The sequence below is a fragment of the Cryptomeria japonica genome, chromosome 3 (assembly GCF_030272615.1).
Source record: "Cryptomeria japonica chromosome 3, Sugi_1.0, whole genome shotgun sequence".
In the NCBI taxonomy this organism is placed as follows: domain Eukaryota; kingdom Viridiplantae; phylum Streptophyta; class Pinopsida; order Cupressales; family Cupressaceae; genus Cryptomeria; species Cryptomeria japonica.
This window is the reverse complement of record NC_081407.1, coordinates 551,898,848-551,922,094: the sequence shown is the minus strand read 5'-3', so window position 1 is coordinate 551,922,094 and position 23,247 is coordinate 551,898,848. Positions and strand designations below refer to the sequence as shown.

Genomic DNA, 23,247 nt, shown 5'->3' with positions numbered 1-23,247 from the left:
ATGATATTAGCATAAGCGGTGATTTTTCAAGAGAGGATAGAGTGTCTTTGGATATTTTATTCTAATGTTTGGTAGATGATAAAACAAACACCAACAGGTCTTTACAAACTTGTAGATACGGGTGATTCTCTTGAGCATGCCTTTGCAGCCAAATCATCTTCTATCAGTAGTCTTTGGCATCAATGATATGGCCACCTGAACATTCACTATCTTGCTCAACTTATTCAGGAGGATCTAGTTCTTGCCTTACTTGACATTCAAACTCAACATAACCGAGTTTGTGGAGCTTGTCAAGCTGGGAAGCAGCACAGGACACTACTCATGGCGAGCCTCAAAGGTACTACAGTTGCTTCACGCTTATGTATGTGGTCCAATGAATACACCTATTATTGGTTCCAAGTATTTCTTGCTTTTTGTTGATGATTTTAGTCGTAAAATGTGGGTGTACTTTCTTAGACAAAAATCAGATGTGTTTACTGTATTTCAAAAGTTTAAGGCCTTGGTAAAAAAAGAGTTAGGTTGTGTCCTATAGTCACTCATAGGTCAAATAATGGGGGGGAGTTTTGTTCTACTGCTTTATCCAACTTCTGTGATACACACGGCATCAAACACCAGTTAACCACACCTTACAATCCTCAACAAAATGGCATTGTAGAATGTCGCAACCGCACTATAACTGAAATGGCTAGGTCAATGTTGGAACATAGGAGTGTTCCCAAGAAATTTTGGGCGGAAGCAATATTCACTGCAGTCTATCTCCAAAATCGATCTCCCACAAAGGTTGTTAAGGGGAAGACTCCTGAGGAAGCCTAGACTGGTTGCAAACCTAGGATCAGTCATCTGAAAGTCTTTGGCTCTTTAGCATATGTTTGGATTCCATATGCCAAGCGCTCCAAGTTGGATTCCAAGAGTCAAAAACTCATGTTCACTGGGTATAGTGACAACCACAAGGCTTACCAGCTAATTGATGTAGACACTAACCGTCTTATCTTCAGTTGTGATGTTGTCTTTGATGAAGAACGAAGACCTTTTCAGCTATCCTTGTCTCAGCAAAATTATAAGGATCAGCCTTTGAAGGCTACTGATTTGGGTGTTCATCTTCCATTCGGTTCACTTGATGGGAGAGATGATGTAGAATCTAAATTTGATAATACTCTACCTAATTTTCCTCTGGATGATGCTAATCTTCCACCTGTTTTAGATCCCATTCCAGCTATTCCTCCTACATCTGATGTTGGTTCTTCTACTCTTCGGCCTAAATGGTGCGCTAAGACCATAAGTGATCTTCAACCTGATGAACTCATTGATGGTAGATCTTCCAAAAACAAGAGCAAGCAGCAAAATACAATCAACTTTTCTCTCATGGCCAACATTCATAGTGTTTTTGAACCCCAAAAATATTTTGAGGCCAAAGGAATTTCTGAGTGGGAAAAGGCTATGGAAGCTAAACACCATACTCTTCTGAAGAATAACACTTGGGTCCTTTCAAATCTTCCACCAGGGAAGAAGCCCATTAGCTGCAAATGGGTGTATAAAGTTAAGTACAAAGCTGACGAAACCCTTGACAAGTACGAAGCTCGTCTCGTTGCTAGGGGGTTCTCACAAATAGAAGGCATTGACTATGAGGAGACTTTTGCTCCTACAGCGAAGATGAGTACCATTCGTCTTGTCCTTGCCTTAGCAGCTCAATTGCACTAAGTTACATTATTGAACATTAATAATAATTAACAAAAAATATTATATTCTAATACCCTCCCTTAGTGGTCAATCTATCAACTACACCAGGTTGCCCCATAAATTTTACAAACTTGTCCGGGCTCAGAGACTCGGTGAGAATATCTGTTGTCTAATCCGCTGTCAGAACATACAACAACTGAATTGATCCGTCTTCAACCAACTTCCGAATGAAGTGACAATGAAGGTCAATATGCTTGGTTCTCTTGTGGAAGACCGGATTCTTGGCCACAATTTGAGCACCCCTTGTAGATAGTTTCTAATTTACGATTGTTTCATTATAGAAACATCGTTTATGTAATTCTTTAAATGATCATTTGATCATTTCATTAATTCATTCAAGTTTTTACCAAAACACATGTGAGGATGTTTTCCTTATGGGTTTTCCACCATCTTCCTACATTCCTTGTCAAAGTAACATCTAGGGCTACCATTATAATCTTCTCATAGGATTCTTATTTCTTGATCTCCTCTAGATAAATTTCAACATCCCTAGTTCCAACATATTTGGTATAGCCCTTACAATAATGCCATACAAAGATTTTAATTTTTATGATAAGACTTCTCCACTCCATCTCATCATTGGTTTCAATATAGGCACTACTATTTGTATCATACTTTATGTTCCTTTCTTTTTTCTTATCTTCTCAACTATTTATCGATATGTTCTTATTTCTCTTCTTCAATATAAGTGCCACTAGGGATGGCATGTGATCAAGGAGGGTTATTTCCTCATGGGGCCTCGTGAAGTGGGGGATCATATCCTTTCGGATTTTTTTTATTTTTCACTTCTAACCTTAATTGACTATATTACTACTTTTCCTTTTATTTAAATATTTTCTCTCTTATTTTTGTTTCTCTTTCCACTTTCATATCATAAACTCGTGATTAACGTAGAAGGTGTTGCCTCCCCTTAGGGTTTCTCCATAGTTTCTTCATGATCCATCAATTCCAAGGAACTTTCCATTTCTCTATCTCCATTTAGCCATATCCCCTCTAATGCACTCTAACATTTTCTCCATATCTTTTTCAGCTGCAGCCCTCCTAGAGTGCTCTAAGTCAATCCTCAACACTTCTTAATCTTCTATGGGTCTTTGTACTATGACCTCACGATTCCACCAATTGGTGATCTCCCAAACTTTTACTAATTGCCTCATTCCTTTTCTCTGTCTTTTTTTCTTCCTCTAATTTATTCTCTGTATCTCATTATTTTTACTACTTTATTCATCCTATATCCCCTATTCATTTTTTCCCAAGCATTGCCCCTAATTTGTCTCAACAATCATGTCTTTCTGGACCTCCTCCCTTCTCTATGCCATCAGTTTAGTGCCTTGTTCATTGAAGGCTAGTGCTTATTGTGTATTACCACACCTTTTCATAAAAAATATCTTCACCATGTATCATTTTTTTTAGATCCAAATTTTTTGTTTCTCCTCAAATTTTGACATTGATTTCTTTGGTATAATCTCCTCCTTATGCAACAACAACCAAGGTCCCAACAACAAAACCAAAGGTTGATAGAAAAACCTTGATTGACGACCAAGGCTTAATATTTTGTTATATGTAGTAAACCTCAATGGCATGCGATAAAAAGGGACAACTTATATAAGCAATATATACAAACCAAATTATAATAAATTATAAACATTCATATATATACACCCATAGAATCATATATTAAAATACTTTAATGGCTTATACATCGTCTTATAGTTAATTCCTCATGCTTTACTCTCACTTATCATCTTCCTTATTCTACATATATTTAATTCATATGATTCATTCTCTGATCTACCACTTTTCCCGTCTTTAAATAGCCCTTTAAATGCCTTTTCCTAATAGCTTTCCATCATATCCTTTCATAACAACACTTAAATATCTTATTTCTCAAGAATTTGTCTTTTCCTTTATGATATTTTACTATAACTTTTAAGAGGAAAGGTGATAAAAGGATGCTGTCATATGGCATATGCCATGGTAAACTAGTCAGCAGAAGCATGATCAGAAGATCTAAGAACCATAAAAGCCTCATTCAGCATAAAAGTAAACTGAAACTTTAATTTATGTTCCCAACATGCATTGTACAATTTATCAGATGCTTTTGGATGATGTGTAGGGACTGAAAACTAGAATTTGTCCATATAAAGTCAAAATTAGCTGAGTTTCCAAATGTAGGATGGTGATATGTACCGGTGTGTCCACAAGAATTCAGATCAAACCCTATAAATTCAACCCCTGAAAAGTATAAAAGACTGTCCGTATTAACAACTTAGACAACTGAAGTCCAAATGACTTGAAATTGAAACTGGAGCATTGTAACTATGTCTGCATGCCCACCAAAAATCCAGACCAGATTCATTCATTTGATTTTCCAAACCTTCAGACAAAAAATCAGTTCTTATATCTTGGCTGTGGGGGGGCAACATGGACATATTTACGTAAGGAAACCAAAACAACAAATTATATATAGGAGATAAGAAGAAAAGAGGACTTGGGTCGCTGTTCCATATCGGAGTAATACCAGATCTTCGAGCAGAACAAGAAGAGTTATGGCTTCACAAGGACAGACAATCTCTTCCACAGCTGAGTAATAGTTATACTTCCATGCTCAAAGATAGAAACAATGTTGGATCCATCTGTAACCATGAAGATTGACAAAGAAAACAGAGGCAATCTTAATTCTGTGTTGAAGAATTGCACATTTGAATGTCTAACTTAACAAGATTTGCAGGTCATCAAAAGTCTGAATGCTTCAAACAAGGATTCAACTGTACAAGGAATCTGTTAGCAACTATGCACAGTTATGCTCCTTTTATGGACTCTTATTTGAGCATTATCAGCTTATGAGAGTCTTCTCATTTTAACTAGCTAACTCAACTCTTTACTCTTAATTCACTTTAGCATTCAATGAGAACATTTGGGAAGTGATCCCAACCTCACCTGTTTCAGATCGTCTGTGATGTTCTATGTTCTCGCCTGGAAGTTGAAAATTCAAATACCAAAGAGCTTTGTCATGTGTCATCCCAATATCTATGCAACATATATTTTAATTGACCCAACCAGACCCTCATTAAATAATATGGCTCCATGTTTGCTAGGGTACATTTTGATTCAACTACTCATGCTATCTTGGGCCTTTTCCCAAAATTTGTGTCTAGAAACTTATAATACCACTGTGATCATCAGTAGTATTTAACACAGCAATTTCAGCTAAACCTTTTCCTCATGCTGATTCTGGTAACATTATCAGATTTCTTATAGATGTAGTCCATGGTCATCCTTTTCCAAATCAATCATGATACTAGTTTTCAATCCCATTTCATAGATATTGTCACTACCACTCTAATTATTTCTGATCCTTTTACAGGCACTTTTTAACCAGCTACAGGTGATGTTTTTGAGCATTTTTATAATGCCATCAATAAAATTTAACTATGCACATAATCCTCAGCATTCCTTTTTTCTTAAATTTCAAAATTGTTTGTGGTTCAAACAGGGCAATACAATGTTTCGTATCTTGTAAAATTTTTGAAAAAATCTGGTCTGCTATTTTTTGACATTGTTTAAACTATAATATTTCATTGTGCAAGCATATGTTCAACCCATTGTGATTATAAATTTCTGTAGAATCCCAAAGTTTGGTACAATATACAATAGAATAAGAAACATTTGAAACACTTGCTACCCACTAGGCAATGCCAAATATTCAGGGCATGCTTAGGGCGAGATATAAAATGATCACTTAAGGTGAGGTTGTAAGCTTTCCATCAAATGTTCAATAAGCAGATGCTTTCTTCAAATACATATGAACTTCTATTATAGCTGCATCCTAAGCTCTAAGCTCTAATTTAAGTCCCATTAGAACTTAATACCAAGAGATTTCCAACTAGTTGCTCAAGTCATACGAATAAATTCATAATTTTAACTTTTTAAATGATTTCAGGGTCCATCTAGTTCATAGATTATGGGGAATCAACAGATTATGTATCCTCTTTGTCACATCAATTAGGAAGCACTTCTGTGAAAAAAGATCCCTCTGAGAAAGGCAGATTCACATTTCAAACATTTCCAACATTTAAATTGTATTCATGATGCTCAATTTCTGTGTGGTGCACATGAATATCCCTTGTGTATTTTGGTCTTCTATTATCTAATGTTTTAGCTTCACGGAGTGTCCATAAACATAGAATCAAAGCTATTAAGTTAGGGTGACAAATGGGAGAAAACGTGGCAAACATCACAGACAAAATAAAATAGAAATATATTTGAATGGAATTGCTATCTAAGTATTTCTTCAAGTTCCACAATTATTTCTTGAAAAGTGAATTCGGTAAGCTGCCATACACACTTAGAACATAAAAACTAAAGCAGCCTGGGCGGAAGTTGATATGTCCCAATTAGCCCATATAGCTAAGTTACCAAATCAAAATTGGAATCAGGTATGGTACACCAATACGGCAAAAAAAATTGAGGGTTGGGTACGTTGTGGGTAAAACATGTTATGATCAATATTAAATGTACATAATGATAAAAACTGTTAGAGTTATCATGTTGTGGCTAATAATTATGTATTTAATTGTTAGTCTATTTTACTCTACGCTTAAGCTAAACTTAGGCAATTAATAAAATTGTAGGTATTTATTAAATACACATTATCCCTTTAGGGTTTCTTTAGGGTTGCACACCTTTAGGGTTGCATATTCTCCTTTTATAAGGATTGTATTGTACTTTTTTATTCATTCCCTCTCTGAATGATAATTTTTTTCTTCAGAGCCATTATTGCTTTTTTGCCTCCATTTTTCTATTGTGACAGGTATTTTGCTTGCAAGTGTTCTTGGGATCTCTGAAGTTGTATTTCTCAACTTCTTCATGGTATCAGAGCCTACATCTGTTGCTACTTGTTCCTGATTTTTCAGAAAAAATTTTGAAGGCTAGGGTTTCATTTTTTTCAAAGATTTTTATTTGCATTTAGGATGCTTCTTTGCTTCTGGGCATTTTGGGCTCAGACGGACCTCACCGTTGAGCTCAGAACACCCAAAAACCCCCATTTTCATATAAAATTTGTCCAATTTGGACAACTTTGGCTCTGGAAATTTTTTTGCTTTTTTTGCTTTTTTCTGGGCACGAATTTGTTAAAAAAATCAATCAAAAAAATTTATTAAAAAAAAAAAAAAAATTGGCAGTTTTACGGCATACCCAAGCCGAAATAAAAAATTTGTGAATTTTTTTTTTTAAAATATAAAAACAAGGGGCAAATTTTTTGGGGCCAGCACAGGGCTGACAGTCCTTGCGCAGGGTTGTCTGTACCCTGCGCAGGTCATCAGGTACCGTGGGCAGTACCGCCAATGGTACCACCCCCAACGGCCTCCACGCCCCCCGCCTGCCGTTTTTTATCGACCGGCGATTTCTCCCCTGCCACCAACAGTCTCTACCTCCCGCCTCTGCTGACCTTCTCCAGCCCACCGCCTCCGGGGAGTTGCCCCGGCCACCGGCTGCCGTCAAATTTTTCCTGGTCGGTGGCCTTTTTCCGACAACATGGCACTTTTCTAGCCCGATGTCCCTTTTTTGGCTATCGTCCCCTTTTTCAGTAGCCGCAACACATTTTCCAGCAACGCGAAATTTTTTTCAGGTAGATTTTCTGGCAGGCAATTTTTTCAAGCAGGAGAATTTTTTTGGCATTTTTTGTTGATGTCATGCTGACGTCAGCAGTACGGACAGCACTTCATAGCCCCTGAGACCCTCTTTGTGCCTTAAAAGAAGGGTTTTTTTTTCTTTTGGCCATAACTTGGGCATACGATATCATTTTTTGGCACACGAGATATCGTCGGATAGTTGGTTTCATCTACTTTCCAAATTTGTGGGTTTTATCACCTGGTTTTGCTGTTGGTACATTCTACAGCCATTTGAAGTCAAGAGGTGTTGTTTTCAGTCCCGAGCTCATCTTTTCACCAGTTTCTCCGTTTTTCACGATTCCAGCGGCGTTGGGACGGTGTTTTACAGCTCTTCACAGCCATCCATGCACTTTTTCCAAATTCTACTCCAAGTACATTTTATTTAGTTTTTTATGTTTTCACACTCTGGTGAATTACTTGGACATATGAGATCGTGGAAGCTTCTCGTTTGGGTGGGATGACTTGTTGTTGGTTGTTCTTCATGTATTTCAAGCCTTTTGTCTTCTTTTAGCATTTGATACAACATTTTGTAAGTATTTTCCTTTTTGCAAACGCACTGAGATAAAGTGTCAGTATGCCTTGCATGCTTGGGATCTTGCACATCTTGTGCCTTATTGTACTCGCACTCCATTATAAAGTGCCATGGGGGGGTCTGATATTTGCCTTTGTTTGCCATCTACCTTTGTCACGTGAGTGTTCCTTACACAACATTAGCCTCATGATGTGTGTCAAGTGAGTGTTCCTTCCACGACACTAGCCTTTATATGTGTTTGTACTCGTTGTTCATGGTTCTTCATCATACAGATTTTCTTCAAAAACAATATGTATCAAACAATTTATAAAATTAATTATGATTAATAATTTAATATTTAATTATTATTTTCTTACCTCTTTCAACTCTATATTGTTGAAAATATCGAGCTACGCATTATTATTTTCTTACCTATTTCAACTCTTTTAAATCCATGTTGTAGAAAATATAAAGCTACGCACAAAAGGTACTAAGACATCAAGTATTCAGGAGATATTCAAATCAAAGAAAGAGTTTAAGTTGTCACACCAAATCGGCAATGCCTTTTTGCTGTTGCTGCAACAGGTTATCAGACATAAAATCCTTATTGCAGTTTAACACTCAACAGGTTATATGACTGTCACTTAGAATTTTGAGACTATCATTTAGGGTTTCGGATAATTCATCCGCTGCTGAATCTCTCAGTAAATGTCAAGTTGACCCTAGAATCACCTAAATATGCCCTTGATTGATTCCATGCAATTCTAACCACCGAAATCAAACCCTACTCGTTTCCACAGTCAAATCGTGACCAAATCCAATTCCACGACATGTGATACCCAAAACCGCAGGGTTCCTTTGCTGATTCAGTAATGGGGCATATATGCAAAAGAACAAATGGTTATATTCTCCAGAAAAATAATCAGAAAAAATTACAAAATCAAGTTCCACAGTTACAGCTTGACGAGTGAATTTAGTAAGCTACCATTCAAGCTGAACATCAAAACTAAAGCAATCTCGGCAGAAGTTGATCAGTACCAAATTAGCCCAACTACTGAAAAGAATGAGTGGACAAAGTCTCTAAAAAACAATTAACAAATATCTCAAACAAAATAAAGTACATATACTTAATGGAATTGGTATCTAAGTATTTCATGTGCCACCACAATCAAAGCTTGAAGAATGGATATGGTAAGCAATCATTCAGCATGGTATAATATCCTGGATGGAATATTTTATATTATTTGTTTTATTTCAATAATTAACAAGGGGTAGTTTTGCAAACATTCTAAATGTAATTGTAATGTCCCTTCTTGTAAATGCCCTAGTTTATGCCATAAAATCACAATTCCAAGTAAAACGAGAAATGGAATAGAGGAACATTAACTTAATCATATGATATACCTAATTTACTGATGGAATTCAACCATAGGGAAGCTGGGATAAGGTGACTTGATAGGGTGTCTAAGAGATCCTCTAACCTAGGCCCAAGAGCAAATATACCATCCCTCTTGGCCTCATGTGGCCCTTTGCCATCCATATGAGGTGATGTACCCAATGAGGTGTCCTATAACTGTTTCCCTTCATCGTACCATCCTATTTCATTCCCTATGATTGGGCTCCTTAACCCCATGGTCAACCATGATAAATTTTTGAGGCAACTACAATAGGGTGTCCGAAGAATCCTTCCCTCCTAAGTCCAAGGGAAGCACTCCTTGCACCCCTTGGTCTCATGTGACCACCGGTCACCACCACGAGGTGGTGTGCTTAGAAGAGGACCTCATCGTTGTTTCCCCTCCTTGCATTCCCTTATTATCCTTACTATGATTGATTTCAGCAAACAAATAAAAAATTACACATTGCTGCCTATATTCCATGTATAAAGATCACATAATAATATTATATTCTCAGTTTGTGTTGGAATAATGTTTCATATTGTTTAATGGTCAATTATTAGTTGGTCTACAGTAGTCAGTAGTTAGAGGTAGTTAGACATCATTAATATCTACAGTATTTTGTAACTTCCATATATTGTAATTTTTTCCTCAGTTAATAAACAACTAGATATTTTTACCAGTTCTTTCCTGAACATGGTATCAGAGCTAGGGTAAATGAATTTTTCAAAAATTTTGTTCTATATAATATTTTCGAAATTTCTCCCAAACTCGTCTAGGGTTTTCTGTGCCTGGCTCCCATGCAAGGGTTTTCGTGACCATTATAAACCTACAACCCGCGAACTCCCTTTTTTGTAGCATCACCTCTGTGTTTTGCCCTCGACCCAAAAAATTGCGACGTATTTCGCGATTTTTCATGCCATGATTTCTTCCGGCATTTTTTTTCGACGACTATTAAAAATCGCGACATGACTTTGCCTACATCCCACACGATTTTTTTCGTAGATTGAAAGACTTGACTAAGCAGTGGACGCAAATTTTTTTCGAAATCGCACTTTTTTGGTTCCGATTTTCGCGGGCTCTGTCCGAATTTTTTCAACGCCATTTCTCCTGCCCACGTTTTTCCCAATGGCATGCAACCTTTTCTGGGCCCTTTTTTGTTCTCCCGACGGCGATTTTTTTTTTTTTTAAAATTGTGCTATTTATGCATTGCGATTTTTTTCCATGTTCTACGGGTCGCGGCGAAAGGGTTTTTCCTAATTTCAGCTCTGCATTTTCCGCGCTCTAAGGTTATTTATTTTTGGTAGCCTAAATTAAAAATGTTTTTGGGGGGACTTCAAAACTTCTATCGCCTAGGGTTTCTGCAAACTCGCCTAGGGTTTTGACACTTTGTTTCAAGGCGAAATTTTTTTTCGATTGCAGATTCTTGGTGGGATTTTCAAAATCTCAACTGGGTTGCTTTCAAATTTTTCTGGGTCTTCTGAAAAAAGATTTGCCTCGAACACCATGCTAAGGTTTCAGTTTCTACCTTAAAATGCGACTTGAAGAATTTTTTTAAAAACCCTTTGTTTTCATCTATTGGTTTTCATCCCTTGGAATTTGTGTCTTCACCAGTTCGACCTCGGGGTACATGATGGCATCTCTGACAAATATAATGCTCGAAAGCAGCTAGAAGTTCAACGGCCGCAACTACAACACCTGGAAGCAGTGTATGTTGACAATTTTTTAATACCGATGTCTTGATGCAGTTGTTTTGGGCGCGTCTCAACATCCAACCACTGCCGAAAAAGATCAGGACAAAGGGAATGAGCGCAACCAAGAAGCAGTCATGCTCATTAAACTCTCTGTCACCGATGAGCACCTACCTCAAGTACCATCCAGAAAACTACGAAGGAGATATGGGATCATTTGAAGAGTCTCCATGAAACCTCTGAAAAGAGCAGAGCATTCTTTCTAAAAAACATGCTCTTTTCGATTATGATGGACAAGAGGACACCTCTGTAGAATCACTTGACAAAGATCAAGGACATCCGTGATCAACTTGAGGCGATTGGTTGCACAATGGAGGAAGAGGACATGGTCATAATCACTTTGAAGAGTTTGCCCAAATCTTATGAGCATTTCATCGAAATGCTCAATATCACTTCCACTGACGTCGATTTGAAGTTTTCCGATCTTTGTAACAAGCTTTTACAGCAAGATCGGTGGCGACAGCAATTTGGAAGTAGTACCAGTTCCACCTCCATAAAGGAAGCATTCTCTACCAAATCTTCTGCTAAGAACAAAGGGAAGGCTCAATCTTCTCAGTCGAAAGGCTCTGGTTCTTCTCAGGACAGCAAGAAGAAGAACGTGCACTACAATTATTGTCATTAGTTTGGTCACATGAAGGTCGGGTGTCGAATTCGATTGGCTTCTGAACAAAAGAAGCAGGGAGGGTCTCGACAAAAGGCAAATGTCGCAGAGCACTTTGAGTAGAAAGAATCTGCATTCTATGCTTTTATGGCCAAGAGAACAGCGGATCCAATATACTCTTCTACATGGTATATCGATTCAAAGGCTTTGCGGCATTTTACTCATCGTCGGGATTGGTTCACGAAATTTGAACCATTCTCGGATTCAGTAATCTTCGGAGGAGGAGAAGAGTACATAGTTGCTGATAAGGGCACTGTCCAGATTCACTCAGGCGGTAGAAATTTATTTTTTCTTGATGTCTACTATGTTCCAAGCATGGAACATAATCTCCTCTCCGTCAGCCAAATCATGAGGCATTCTCCTCAATTAGATGTTATTTTCAGTTCGTCCACCTGCAACATAGTTGATAGGGAGACTCCTACTACAATCGCTATAGGACTTGAAGATCATGGTTTGTATAGACTTGATTCTGGTGCTTCTCAGGAGCACGCTCTGGTTGCTAGGAGTACATCCATCAGAACACTTTGGCATCAACGTTATGGGCACTTAAACGTGCACTATCTCTCTCAGTTATATCGGGAGGGTTTGGTTGCTGGTCTACCTGAGATCCAACCTCAAAATCATGAAGTATGTGGAGTTGTGACGTATTCACACATCGCCCCATTGCAAATGGGGACCCCTATCTTTTGCTTTCTAGGGTTAGTTTTCTTGGTCTTCTAGGTTCTTGTCTATTGACCTTTTGCATTTGGAGGGTCGCCAGGGGGCTCATTAGGATAGCAAGCTCTGCTTGAGTCAGATGGATCTACTCAAGAGGTCAGGTCAATTGAGTGATTAGGGGTAGTTTAGATCATTCCTAGGGTGTTTTTTGTGTACTATCTGGTCACACTTCAAGTTGATAAATCAAACCTTGGTTGAATGCATAATGTCCTCCTAGGTCCCATCCCTTACATCAAGGGCAGAGCGAATTCGCCTTGAGAAGTCTGGAATGTCATCCTGATCTTCAAATGTCCTGAAATTTGGCTGAGTCTAGACTGTCATCCTGATCCTGAAATTTGACTAAGTCTGGAAAATTGAAGAATCCTCCAAAAACTAGATTTTGCATTATAACTCCTGGAGGTCCGAAACCACTCTCAAACATCCTGACAATATATATGGAATATAACTTAAAGTATAAGAACTTATACTTAAATGTTAAATTCCATATATGTATCCTAACAGAGAGGCTAAAATGTCAAATTTCGCTCCTGACCCTTCCAAAGGGTCCAAAGCGAAATTTCACAAAGGACCTAAGATTTCACCTAAGTCAGTGAGTGGTTGAGCGAATTTGAAAAGTTATGAAAGGAAATGCATCAAAGGGTTGAGTCTAAGGCAAAGTCAAGTCAAATCCAAGGTGAATTGAGTCTAGAATAGGAATTTCGCTCCTGACCCTTCCAAAGGGTCCAGAGCGAATTCCTCTATAGGACACTCTACATTGATCAAAACTATGAACTAATCCATGTCCCAGGGATTATTGAAGGCAATTCACTTGTTTGGATGAAGAAATGTGAAAATGAAGTCAGGATTTGAGCCAAAGGGTGACTTTTGCTCCTGACCCTTCCAAAGGGTCCAGAGCGAAATTCTTGTATGACCCTATTTCTTCACAAAACCTTGAACTAAATGCCAACTTGAGGAGCAAATTCACTTGATCATGATGGAAGGAGGCTTGAGAAGTTATGTCCAAGGCATGGAAAGGAGAAAGGAAGTGAGAAATTAGCTCAAAATATGAATTTCGCTCCTGACCCTTCCAAAGGGTCCAGTGCGAAATCCTCAATTTGACCCCCTATTTGGCCTAAGGCATCGAAAAGTGAGGATTTTGAGCTAAGTAGATGGCAAATAGACTTGATGGTGGTAAGGAGAGGTGAGTGTGATCAAGTTTGAAGGTCGATTGGATCAAAGAAGTGTGAAATCAACCTAGAATGTGAATTTCGCTCCTGACCCTTCCAAAGGGTCCAGAGCGAAATTCTCCATAAACCTCATTTCCTTCCTTGTTTTGGCCAACATCTTAGTTCCTCGGGCATATTTGGAAGTGGATTGACATGCTTTTGCCTTAGGAAGTGATTAGAAGTGGAGGAGTGAAGGATTTTGTCCTAAATCATGAATTTTGCTTCTGACCCTTCCAAAGGGTCCAGAGCGAAATTCTTGAAAACACCTATTTCCCCCTTAGATGAGGTCAAGACCTTGGTTCTTATGGCGTGGATGGAAGAGAAGTGATGTGTCCTTGCCTTTTGAGGTGGATTGGAGTTGAAAAAATGAGAAAAGAGCTCAAGATATGAATTTCGCTACTGACCCTTCCAAAGGGTCCAGAGCGAAATTCCCAAAATCTCCTTTTTCTCTCAATTTTGTGTCAAGCCAAGTGTGGATCAGGGTGAATTAAGATTGAAGATGTCCTTAACCATACCCTGGAATAGCTTGTGACCATCAAATATGAAGGAATTGAGCTAAAACTCGAATTTCGCTCCTAACCCTTCCAAAGGATCCAGAGCGAAATTCTCTAAAGGTCTTGTCCTTGGCCATGATTTGGAGCGAATTTCTCCTTTTAGGCCTTCTTAGGGGTCAAACAAATGTTGCTTTCATGAGAGAGGGATCCAAAGTTGAAAGTCAAAGGAAAGCAAGGTATGAAGAATGAATCTAGGTGAAAGAAAACAAGCAAATCTTGAATTTCGCTCCTAACCCTTCCAAAGGGTCCAGAGCGAAATTCTCAAAATCACCTAGTTTGCTGAAGATTGAGATCAAGACATGGATTCCTAGGCCTTGGTGGAGAGAAGACTAGTGTATGCTTGCCTTGGGAGGCATTTTGGAGTGGAGAAATGATAGAATTTGAGCCTAAGGAAGAATTTCGCTCCTGACCCTTCCAAAGGGTCCAGAGCGAAATTCTTAAAACCTCTATTTTGCTCCCAATTATGCATCAAGCCTAGTATTGATTGAGATTAGAAACATCCTTAGGCATGCATTTGAGCAAGTTGTGGTCATAAAATGTGAAGATTTTGTCCTAAAATGCAAATTTCGCTCCTGACCCTTCCAAAGGGTCCAGGGCGAAATCCTCTGAAACTCCTATTTTTCACCTTGCTTGAGCTAGGCAAATGGCTAGTTGTGAGATTATGATGAGAAGAGGTTTAAGGCTAGGCCTAAGATTATGAAATGATGAAATGAGGTCTAAATTGAGCAAAATAGAAAATTTCGCTCCTGACCCTTCCAAATTTGAGCTAGGCAAAAGGCTAATTGTGAGATTATGATGAGAAGAGGTTTGAAGGCTAGGCCTAAGATTATGAAATGATGAAATGAGGTCTAAATTGAGCAAAAGAGCAAATTTCGCTCCTGACCCTTCCAAAGGGTCCAGAGCGAAATTCTTATAGGGCCTGTCCCTGGAGAGGATCCTAAAGCAAATTCCATTTTGATCCCTTTTTGTTAATGATTTAAGGTAAAAGTGCTATGACCAGGATAAATATGTCATGTGTGCTTAATCATCTTTTGGTTTGTTTTGCAGATGGAAGAAAATTAGGCCAGGACAAGGACGACCTATTCTAAGCCCATCATCATCAAGGACGTTCCAAAGGCATGAGGACTCAAGATGCTTCTAAAGCATTGGAAGGCTACAAGTGTTCGAAGAGTTCCACGCTATCCTCAAAAGACTCCATTCTACCACACAAAAGACCCACATGATGACAGAGAAGAATGACCTTACCAACACTTCAAGGCGAGGTATGCTACCGGAGAAAGAAGAACTTGACAGTAAGAAAGCCTCATCAAGCACATAGAGAATCAAGGAGTGCATCATTCATCGCATCAAGGACAGAGGAGGATCAACCAAGATACAACGTCAGACAAGGTGGCATCCTAGTCACTTTTCCTCCAGTCGGATTGGTCCACCTCAGCATGTCCAGATTCAATGTACCTAATTTATCAGGGATGGCAAAAACTTTGGTGTACCTACCCCTACTTCCTATTGGTCCACACTCATTGAATGTAATTTTCTCATTGGCTAAGGAAGTTTGTTATAACAAACTCTAATTAGGGTTTCTATCTTGTAATCCTAGCCATTGATTCTAAGTCAATCAGAGCCATCAATTTGTAAAGGGCTCTCTATATAAAGCCTTGGCTCTTCATTTGTAAGGTTAATAGTCGGTGAATAATTAGAGATAGTCAATAGTCAGTAGTGGTAGTTCAAGAGTAATTAGTTTTTTTTAGGGCAGAGTAGAAAGAGAAGGCAAAGATTGTTGTCAAAACATTGTTGCAAAAGACATGTAAACTTCATTGAAGAAATGGTGAATTCTATGTGTTGATTCAACAATTTGCATGATCTCTATACTTCTCAAATTTAATTTCATGTTATTAGATGAATGGAAGGAATTTGTATGATCAATGGTGAAATTTGTATATCCATACTACCAGCGGTTTGTTGATTGCAAACTTGCCTTGCATAATCAACTGGAATCATTCGGCTTAAGCTTAACTTCAATTATCGTTTCTTCATCGATATGCATCAACTTGATGATGTCTATGCTTGTAGCGGTGATTTGAACATCATAAAGCTATCCTTAGAAGATTGCACTGGCCTTTGAACATCATAAAGCTATCCTTAGAAGATTGCACTGGCCTTGTGGAGATGGTCATAGCATGTCAAAGCAAGACTTAGTTAGAGTTTCATCAAAGGTCATCCATCGCTCCTACATTCTTAGCGTTAGAATTAGATTCCTCTCCAACCCTTGTCCTTTTTTCCTTTTTTTTAAAAATCAAGGATCAGTAAAGACCCACGTTCCAGTGATATCCAAAGTAAATCAGACGCTCAGGTCATCAAATGTAAGTCCCCTTGTGATTCCAGCAAAATCACATCATACCGCAAGAGCTTATCCACAAGTAGAGAACCTACATACAAGAACCTCGGAGTTGCCTCGATTGATCCTTCAGCGAAATCTTCAGCATTCGGGGAAAATTTGTTCAAGAGAGGATAAGATACCTTGGTATTTTATTCTGTGTTCGCAAGTGCATGAAAACCACATCAACAGGAGCCTGTCAAGCTGGGAAGCAACATCGGACACCATTCTCGGATGGCGATTCTTAGCGAGCCTCCAAGGTCCTTCAGTTGGTTCACGCTGATGTATGTGGGCCAATGAATAAACCTTTTGTTACTGGTTACAGGTACTTCTTGTTATTTGTTGATGATTTCAGTCGTAAAATGTGGGTGTATTTTCTAAAAAATAAATCAGATGTGTTAAATACATTTCAGCAGTTCAAGGCCTTAGTTGAGAAAGAATCCAGATCTAAGATTGTCACTCTAAGGTCAGATAATTGGGGGGGGGGGGGGTGGTTGTTCCAATGGCTTCTCTACATTTTGTGCTACACATGGCATTAAGTGCCAACTCACCACACCATACACCCCTCAGCAGAATGGTGTCGTTGAACGAAGGAATCACACCATTACTGAAATGGCTTGTTCTATGATAGAGCATAGAAATGTTCCTAAGAAATACTGGGCTGAAGCAATTTACACTGTAGTCTACCTCCTGAATCAGTCACCTACACATGTCGTTAAGAAGATGACTCCTGAAGAAGCCTGGTCCAGACGCAAGCCTAAAGTGGGCCATTTGAAAGTCTTCGGTTATACCGCTCATGTATGGATTCCAGACACCAAGCGTGCTAAGCTGGATTCAAAGAGCCAAACACTTATGTTTACTGGTTACAGCGACAACCACAAGGCCTACAGGTTGATTGATGTGGAGACAGATCATCTCATTTTCAGTTGTGATGTTGTGGTTGATGACACTACTGGTCCATTTATGCCTTCTACTACTCTTAGTCCTGCGACTTGGTCTGCGAAGACTTCTGATGTTGGTGTTCGTCTTCCTCTTGGTTCCCATGATGGGAGGGCTTCAAAGCATTCTGACTCTGAAGATGAGGAATCAACCGATCCAGCACCACCTGATTTTTCACAAGATTCGCATCCAGATGACTGTTCTAGAAACTCCAAGGGATGTTGTTCCTCCAATGCCAGATGTTGGTACTTCTACCCTCAAGCCTAAATGGTGGGCCAAGACTATAGGAGATCTTCGTTATGATGAGCTTCTTGAGGATAGATCAGTTCGTCGCAAGAGAAAGCAGTAGAATACGATCAACTTTGCACTTATGGCCAACATCCAGAGCATCCATGAGCCCCAGACATATTTTGAGGCTAAAGGCATTCCTGAGTGGGAAAAGGCTATGGAGACAGAATACCATAGTCTTCTGAAGAATAACACGTGGGTTCTTTCTGATTTGCCTCCTGGGAAGAGACCTATCAGTTGTAAATGAGTTTACAAAGTCAAGTATCATGCAAATGGAACTTTGGATAAGTACAAGGCCAGATTGGTTGCTCGGGGTTTTACACAACAGGAGGGCATTGACTACGAGGAGACTTTTGCTCCTACTGCCAAGATGAGTACCATTCGTCTTCTTCTCGCCATTACAGCTTGGTTTGGATGGAAACTTCACCAGGTGAACGTTAAGAGTGCATTCCTCAACGGTGAGTTGCAAGAAGAAGTTTATATGACTCAACCTCCTGGCTTCAAGATTCCTGGTAAGGAACATCAGGTTTGCAGATTAGTAAAAGCCCTCTATGGCCTAAGCAAGCCTCTCGGGCTTGGTACTTTAAGATTGAGCAGTATTTGGTTGAACATGGTTTTCAGCGCAATCCCTCTGACACTAATCTATATGTCAAACTCTCTGGTGATGATATCCATTTTCTTGCTGTCTACGTGGATGACTTGATCATTACTGGCAATTCAACACATTTGATTACAGCCATCAAACAAGACTTGTGCCAAGACTTTGACATGACAGATTTGGGGCTTCTCCATTATTGCTTAGGTGTTGAAGTCTGGCAAACTAATGACAGTATCTTTATTTCACAGTTCAAATATGCCTGCAATTTGCTTGGCAAGTTTCGCATACAGGATTGTAAACCCGCTTCCACACCTATGGAGAAAGGGTTGAAGTTATTAGCCAAGCCCGATTCACCTGCAGTAGATGAAACCAAATTCAAGCAACTAGTAGGCAGCCTCATCTACCTCACTGCCACTAGACATGACACTTGTTTTGCTGTCAGCTACATCTTTGCTTCATGACAGCCCCCAAAGCTGATCATTGGATTGCAACGAAGCGAGTGCTGCGATATGTGAAAGGCACTTCAGACTATGGCATTTTGTATGGCAAGTGCAACGATTCAAAGCTGATTGGTTATACTGACTCAGATTGGGCAGGATCAGTGGATGACAGAAAATCCACTTCTGGGTACATATTCAGTTTGGGTATATGTGTTGTCACTTGGAGTAGCAAGAAGCAACAAGTCGTGGCCCTTTCCTCAACTAAAGCCGAATACCGAGGAACAGTCAAGGCCACATGTGAGGCAGTTTGGCTCTGAAGGATGCTTTTTGACATGCAGATGCTGCAAGCAGGACCTTCTCCCTTGTATACTAATAACCAAGGGGTGCTCAAACTGACCAAAAATCTAGTCTTCCATGAACGTACCAAGCACATCAAGCTGGTAGAAGACGGATCGGTTCAGTTGCAGTATGTTCCGACAGCAGATCAGACTACAAATATTCTCACCAAGTCTTTGAACCCGGATAAGTTTGTAAAATTTAGGGGGCATATTGGTGTTTTTGATCGATTGACCATTAAGGGAGGGTGTTAGAATAATATTTCATATTGTTTAATGGTCAATTATTAGTTGGTCTACAGTAGTCAATAGTTAGAGGTAGTTAGACATCATTAATATCTACAGTATTTTGTAACTTCTATATATTGTAATTTTTTCCTCAGTTAATAAACAACTAGATATTTTTACCAGTTCTTTCCTGAACAGTTTGCATACACATTATTCATAAGCAAGTAATTATAAACGGGTACCCTATACTGTCTATCATAAGAATCAATACTTCAGACCAAACTGCAGTTATAATACCAAGTATCTGTATTCCTGAATATGACTGCCTTAAACGAGATCTTATCCTGTTCGATGCCTCTTTGACTGATGGGTTTACTCTCTATATCTCTCCTTGGGTGGCGGAAGGTTATGACCTCTCCCTATGGACACCACTGTTAGAGGTAGCGGTGCCTCTTTGCTTGTTGAGTGATGCCCTTTCATAACCGCACCCTTCCTTAACCTGGATTAATTTGTTTATTTCCTTAACAAGTTATCTTCCCTTGCCAACCAATTAATAGGTGGGATTGCTACTTTTGAGGGGATGATCCAATAACATATGTTCGGTTAATACTTGGTAATTTCACTTGCATACAACCTGCTGTATAATGTGATTGTGGCAAGGTGTGGCAATTACCTGCTTTTGAGGGGATGATCCAATAACATATGTTCGGTTAATACTTGGTAATTTCCCTTGCATATGACCCGCTGTATAATGCGATTTTGGAAAGGTGTGGCAATTACTGAAATTGTGAAGTCTTACATTCGTAAGACAATTTCATATCATAGGTTTTCTGTGTGCCAGATCCAGGGGAATGACAGTAATTGATCAGTATACAATTTGCAACACTGAATTATATATGCAGCGAAATGAAAAACTATTTTACCAATATTCAGCCCTGCAGGAGCCATCTTCAATACCACAAAATTGGCTTTATTGCTTGTATAATTCAACCTTCAACTGATCTGAATCAGACCCTTCTGAGAGTAGCCAAGTTGCAAGCATTTAGGAAATGATGAACAGTTACATCCCTAAAACAATATCAACCTCAAACAGAAACCCAAACTATTATGAATTATACCCTAGAATTTCTGCAAACAATTCTGCCTTAAAAGAGCTGTGCATCAAATGTGAATTGCAAGTCTGAGTCACAACAATTTAGGGATATTTGATCGCCCAACTGAAATAACTGTTACAAATCCCAGCCTATAATGTTATCATCAACTTGCCCTAAGTTATGAGTCGCAAAAATTTAAATCACCAGAGTTGTCAAAAGAAAGATTTGATTAATTTGGTTTAATTAAAATGAATTGTTGTAAACTTGGATATAAATTGGTGTTGTATAAGATTGTGAACCGCTACAATCTTGAGAAGGATTTTAATCACTGCTATGGATATGAAGATATCTTGAAACCCAATCACCATAATTTCAATTTCATTGTCACTTTGAAGCTCATATGCAATCCCTGGGTGAGATCGTCCCAAGTCTGAATCAGGGTTTTCATCCACTAATCAAGTGATGGAAATCAAGGCTTTTGTCCTCTTAACTCTAGACCTAGAGGGATTTCATCCTCAGGTTATTTGAACCAAAATCCAATGTTCCAACAACTAGAATTCAGATGGTAGAATAGTTCATTCATGTATGCTGTTTGGCATAAAATTTCCCTCTAACTGAAATAACTCTTCAAATGACCACCAATTATTTTAAAAAATTATTTTTTAAAATAAACTTTAATAAGATGGGGGGCCCTACCTTCCTCCAATTATATAGAGGGCCCCCAAGAAATCTGAGCAGGTGTTGGCATGGTATGATGGTCTAAATGAGCTGTCGTTGCTATTGTCATCAAGGTTCAAACCCTATCGGGATGTCATTGTTGAGTGTTTATGTTAGAGATAAGGTCCCCATTTGTGACCTTGTCATAACTCCGGGTCAAATGTTTACCTCTTTAAAAAAAATAAAAAAATAAAAAAAAACTTCAATAATAAGAGGCCTTTATTTAATATTTTTATTTTATTATTATTTCATTATATAAATTAATATGACATCATGACCTTCTTATTTGTATGATAGGCACTTGGATCTGTCTTGGTTTAACTTTTTAAGAAGGGACATTTCACACGGGCAGAAGTTGATCAGTCCCATGCAAACACGCACTAAAAAGAAAGATTGGATAAATTCTCCAGAAAACAATCAGCAAATATCACGAACAAAATAAAATACACATTTAATGGAATTGCTATCTGACTATTTCATAGGCCACCACAATTACAGCTTGAAGAACGAATTCGGTCAGCAACCATTCACGTTTGAAACAATAAAACTAACGCAGCCGGTCAGAAATTTATCGGTCCCAAAAGAGCGCATATACTAAAAAGAAAGGATGGAGATGGTCTCCAGAAAACAATCAGCAAATATCACAAACAAAATAAATACGCATATATTGGCGGAATCGCTATCTGAGCATTTCATAGGGCTCCACAATTACAGCTTGAAGACTAAATTCAACAAGCCACCGTTCACGCTTAGAACATTAAAACTGAAGCAGAAGAGGCAGAAATTGATCGGTCCCACACTGGTCCATATACTTAAAAGAAAGGGTAGCCTAAGTCCCAGAAAAATAACCTATAATAGCTCAAAAAGTAGAATCTCCTCATCTTTAATGGATGCATTCACAAATACAAGTGCATGCTTGAACCATATGGATTGAACCTCATACCCTCTCTCAACCTTCCAGGTAAGCTAGACAAAAATGGATGAATCCACAAAAGCGGCAGAACGCCCTAACTGGTATATGGAAAACATTCAAGGGTATAAAAATCACAACCTGAATACTTATAAGACAACAGAAATGGATGCTTAATGCTTGACTCGGATGAGGTCACACAAAAGCCTAAAGCTTCGAAAAACTGTGATAGCTTGCCTCTCAAAGGCATAAACATTGTAATGTACTGTCATAATGGCCCAGCTTAATCAGAACAGCTTAATTGCAAATCAATGACAGAGAAAGAAAGGTTACAAGGCATTGATTACCTTTAAGGGTAGCCACTGTATCGGATGGTGATGAAGAAATAACGAGATTAGTATCCACATTTGTAGTCACAAATATGGGAACACCCTTGTCCTCTGCTTCCATTGCTTTGGCCATCTGTTTCAGACGCGTTTCTCCTTCATTCAATTACCACTCTGTTCGTGTAGTTATAAGACTTAAATATTTTGCAATTTCTTTTTTTTTTCAGATAAGAAAAGCCAATAAATAAATTTAAAATAAAAAAAATAAAACGGTGATTGGCTGGGTGGGCTCTTGACCCCACAACACAAAGTTACCACATATACATATAATTGAAAAGAAATATATAGGCTCTTTAGGGTTTCTTTTATTTTAATTAGCAAGGGTAAATAAAAAAATTAATGTAATAATCAATAATATAAGGACAAGCTTTCATTTATCCATTATTTAAGTCTGATTTCTAAGCTGGTACAACTATGTTCTTATAGCAAAGAACGCTAAATTATCTTATGTGTTTAATTAAAAATTTACATAAAATCATTTATGTTACTAAAAATTAAGCAACAAATCCGTTTAACTAGTCACATGAGATTGATCTTTAAGTAGTTGAGTCAAGAAATACTATATATGAAACACATTTATTGAAATTAATAAAGAAGGTGTTAAGTACTTGACATTAGATGTGATAATATGGTGGTTTGATATAATTTATGCTCCATAATTATAATCTTTCATTATATTATTAGATCAAAATTGTGAATATCTAACAAATTGATGATGAATTGCACTCTACCAATGTTC

At 38.4% G+C, this 23,247-nt stretch overlaps 1 protein-coding gene across 2 annotated transcripts in view; it reads right to left on the bottom strand.

The window, feature by feature from the left end:
* Nucleotides 1-22,630, bottom strand: part of LOC131029887 (uncharacterized) — a 111,756-nt gene extending 89,126 nt beyond the window's left edge. Inside the window, exon 1 of one of the 2 annotated variants that reach the window (XM_057960543.2) lies at nucleotides 22,470-22,630. In XM_057960543.2, the coding sequence (XP_057816526.1) occupies nucleotides 22,470-22,584 (115 nt within the window). In that variant the 5' untranslated portion in view covers nucleotides 22,585-22,630. The remainder of the gene's footprint in view (nucleotides 1-22,469) is intronic. The other variant, XM_057960544.1, reaches the window with a different exon arrangement.
* Between the last annotated feature and the right edge of the window lie 617 nt (nucleotides 22,631-23,247).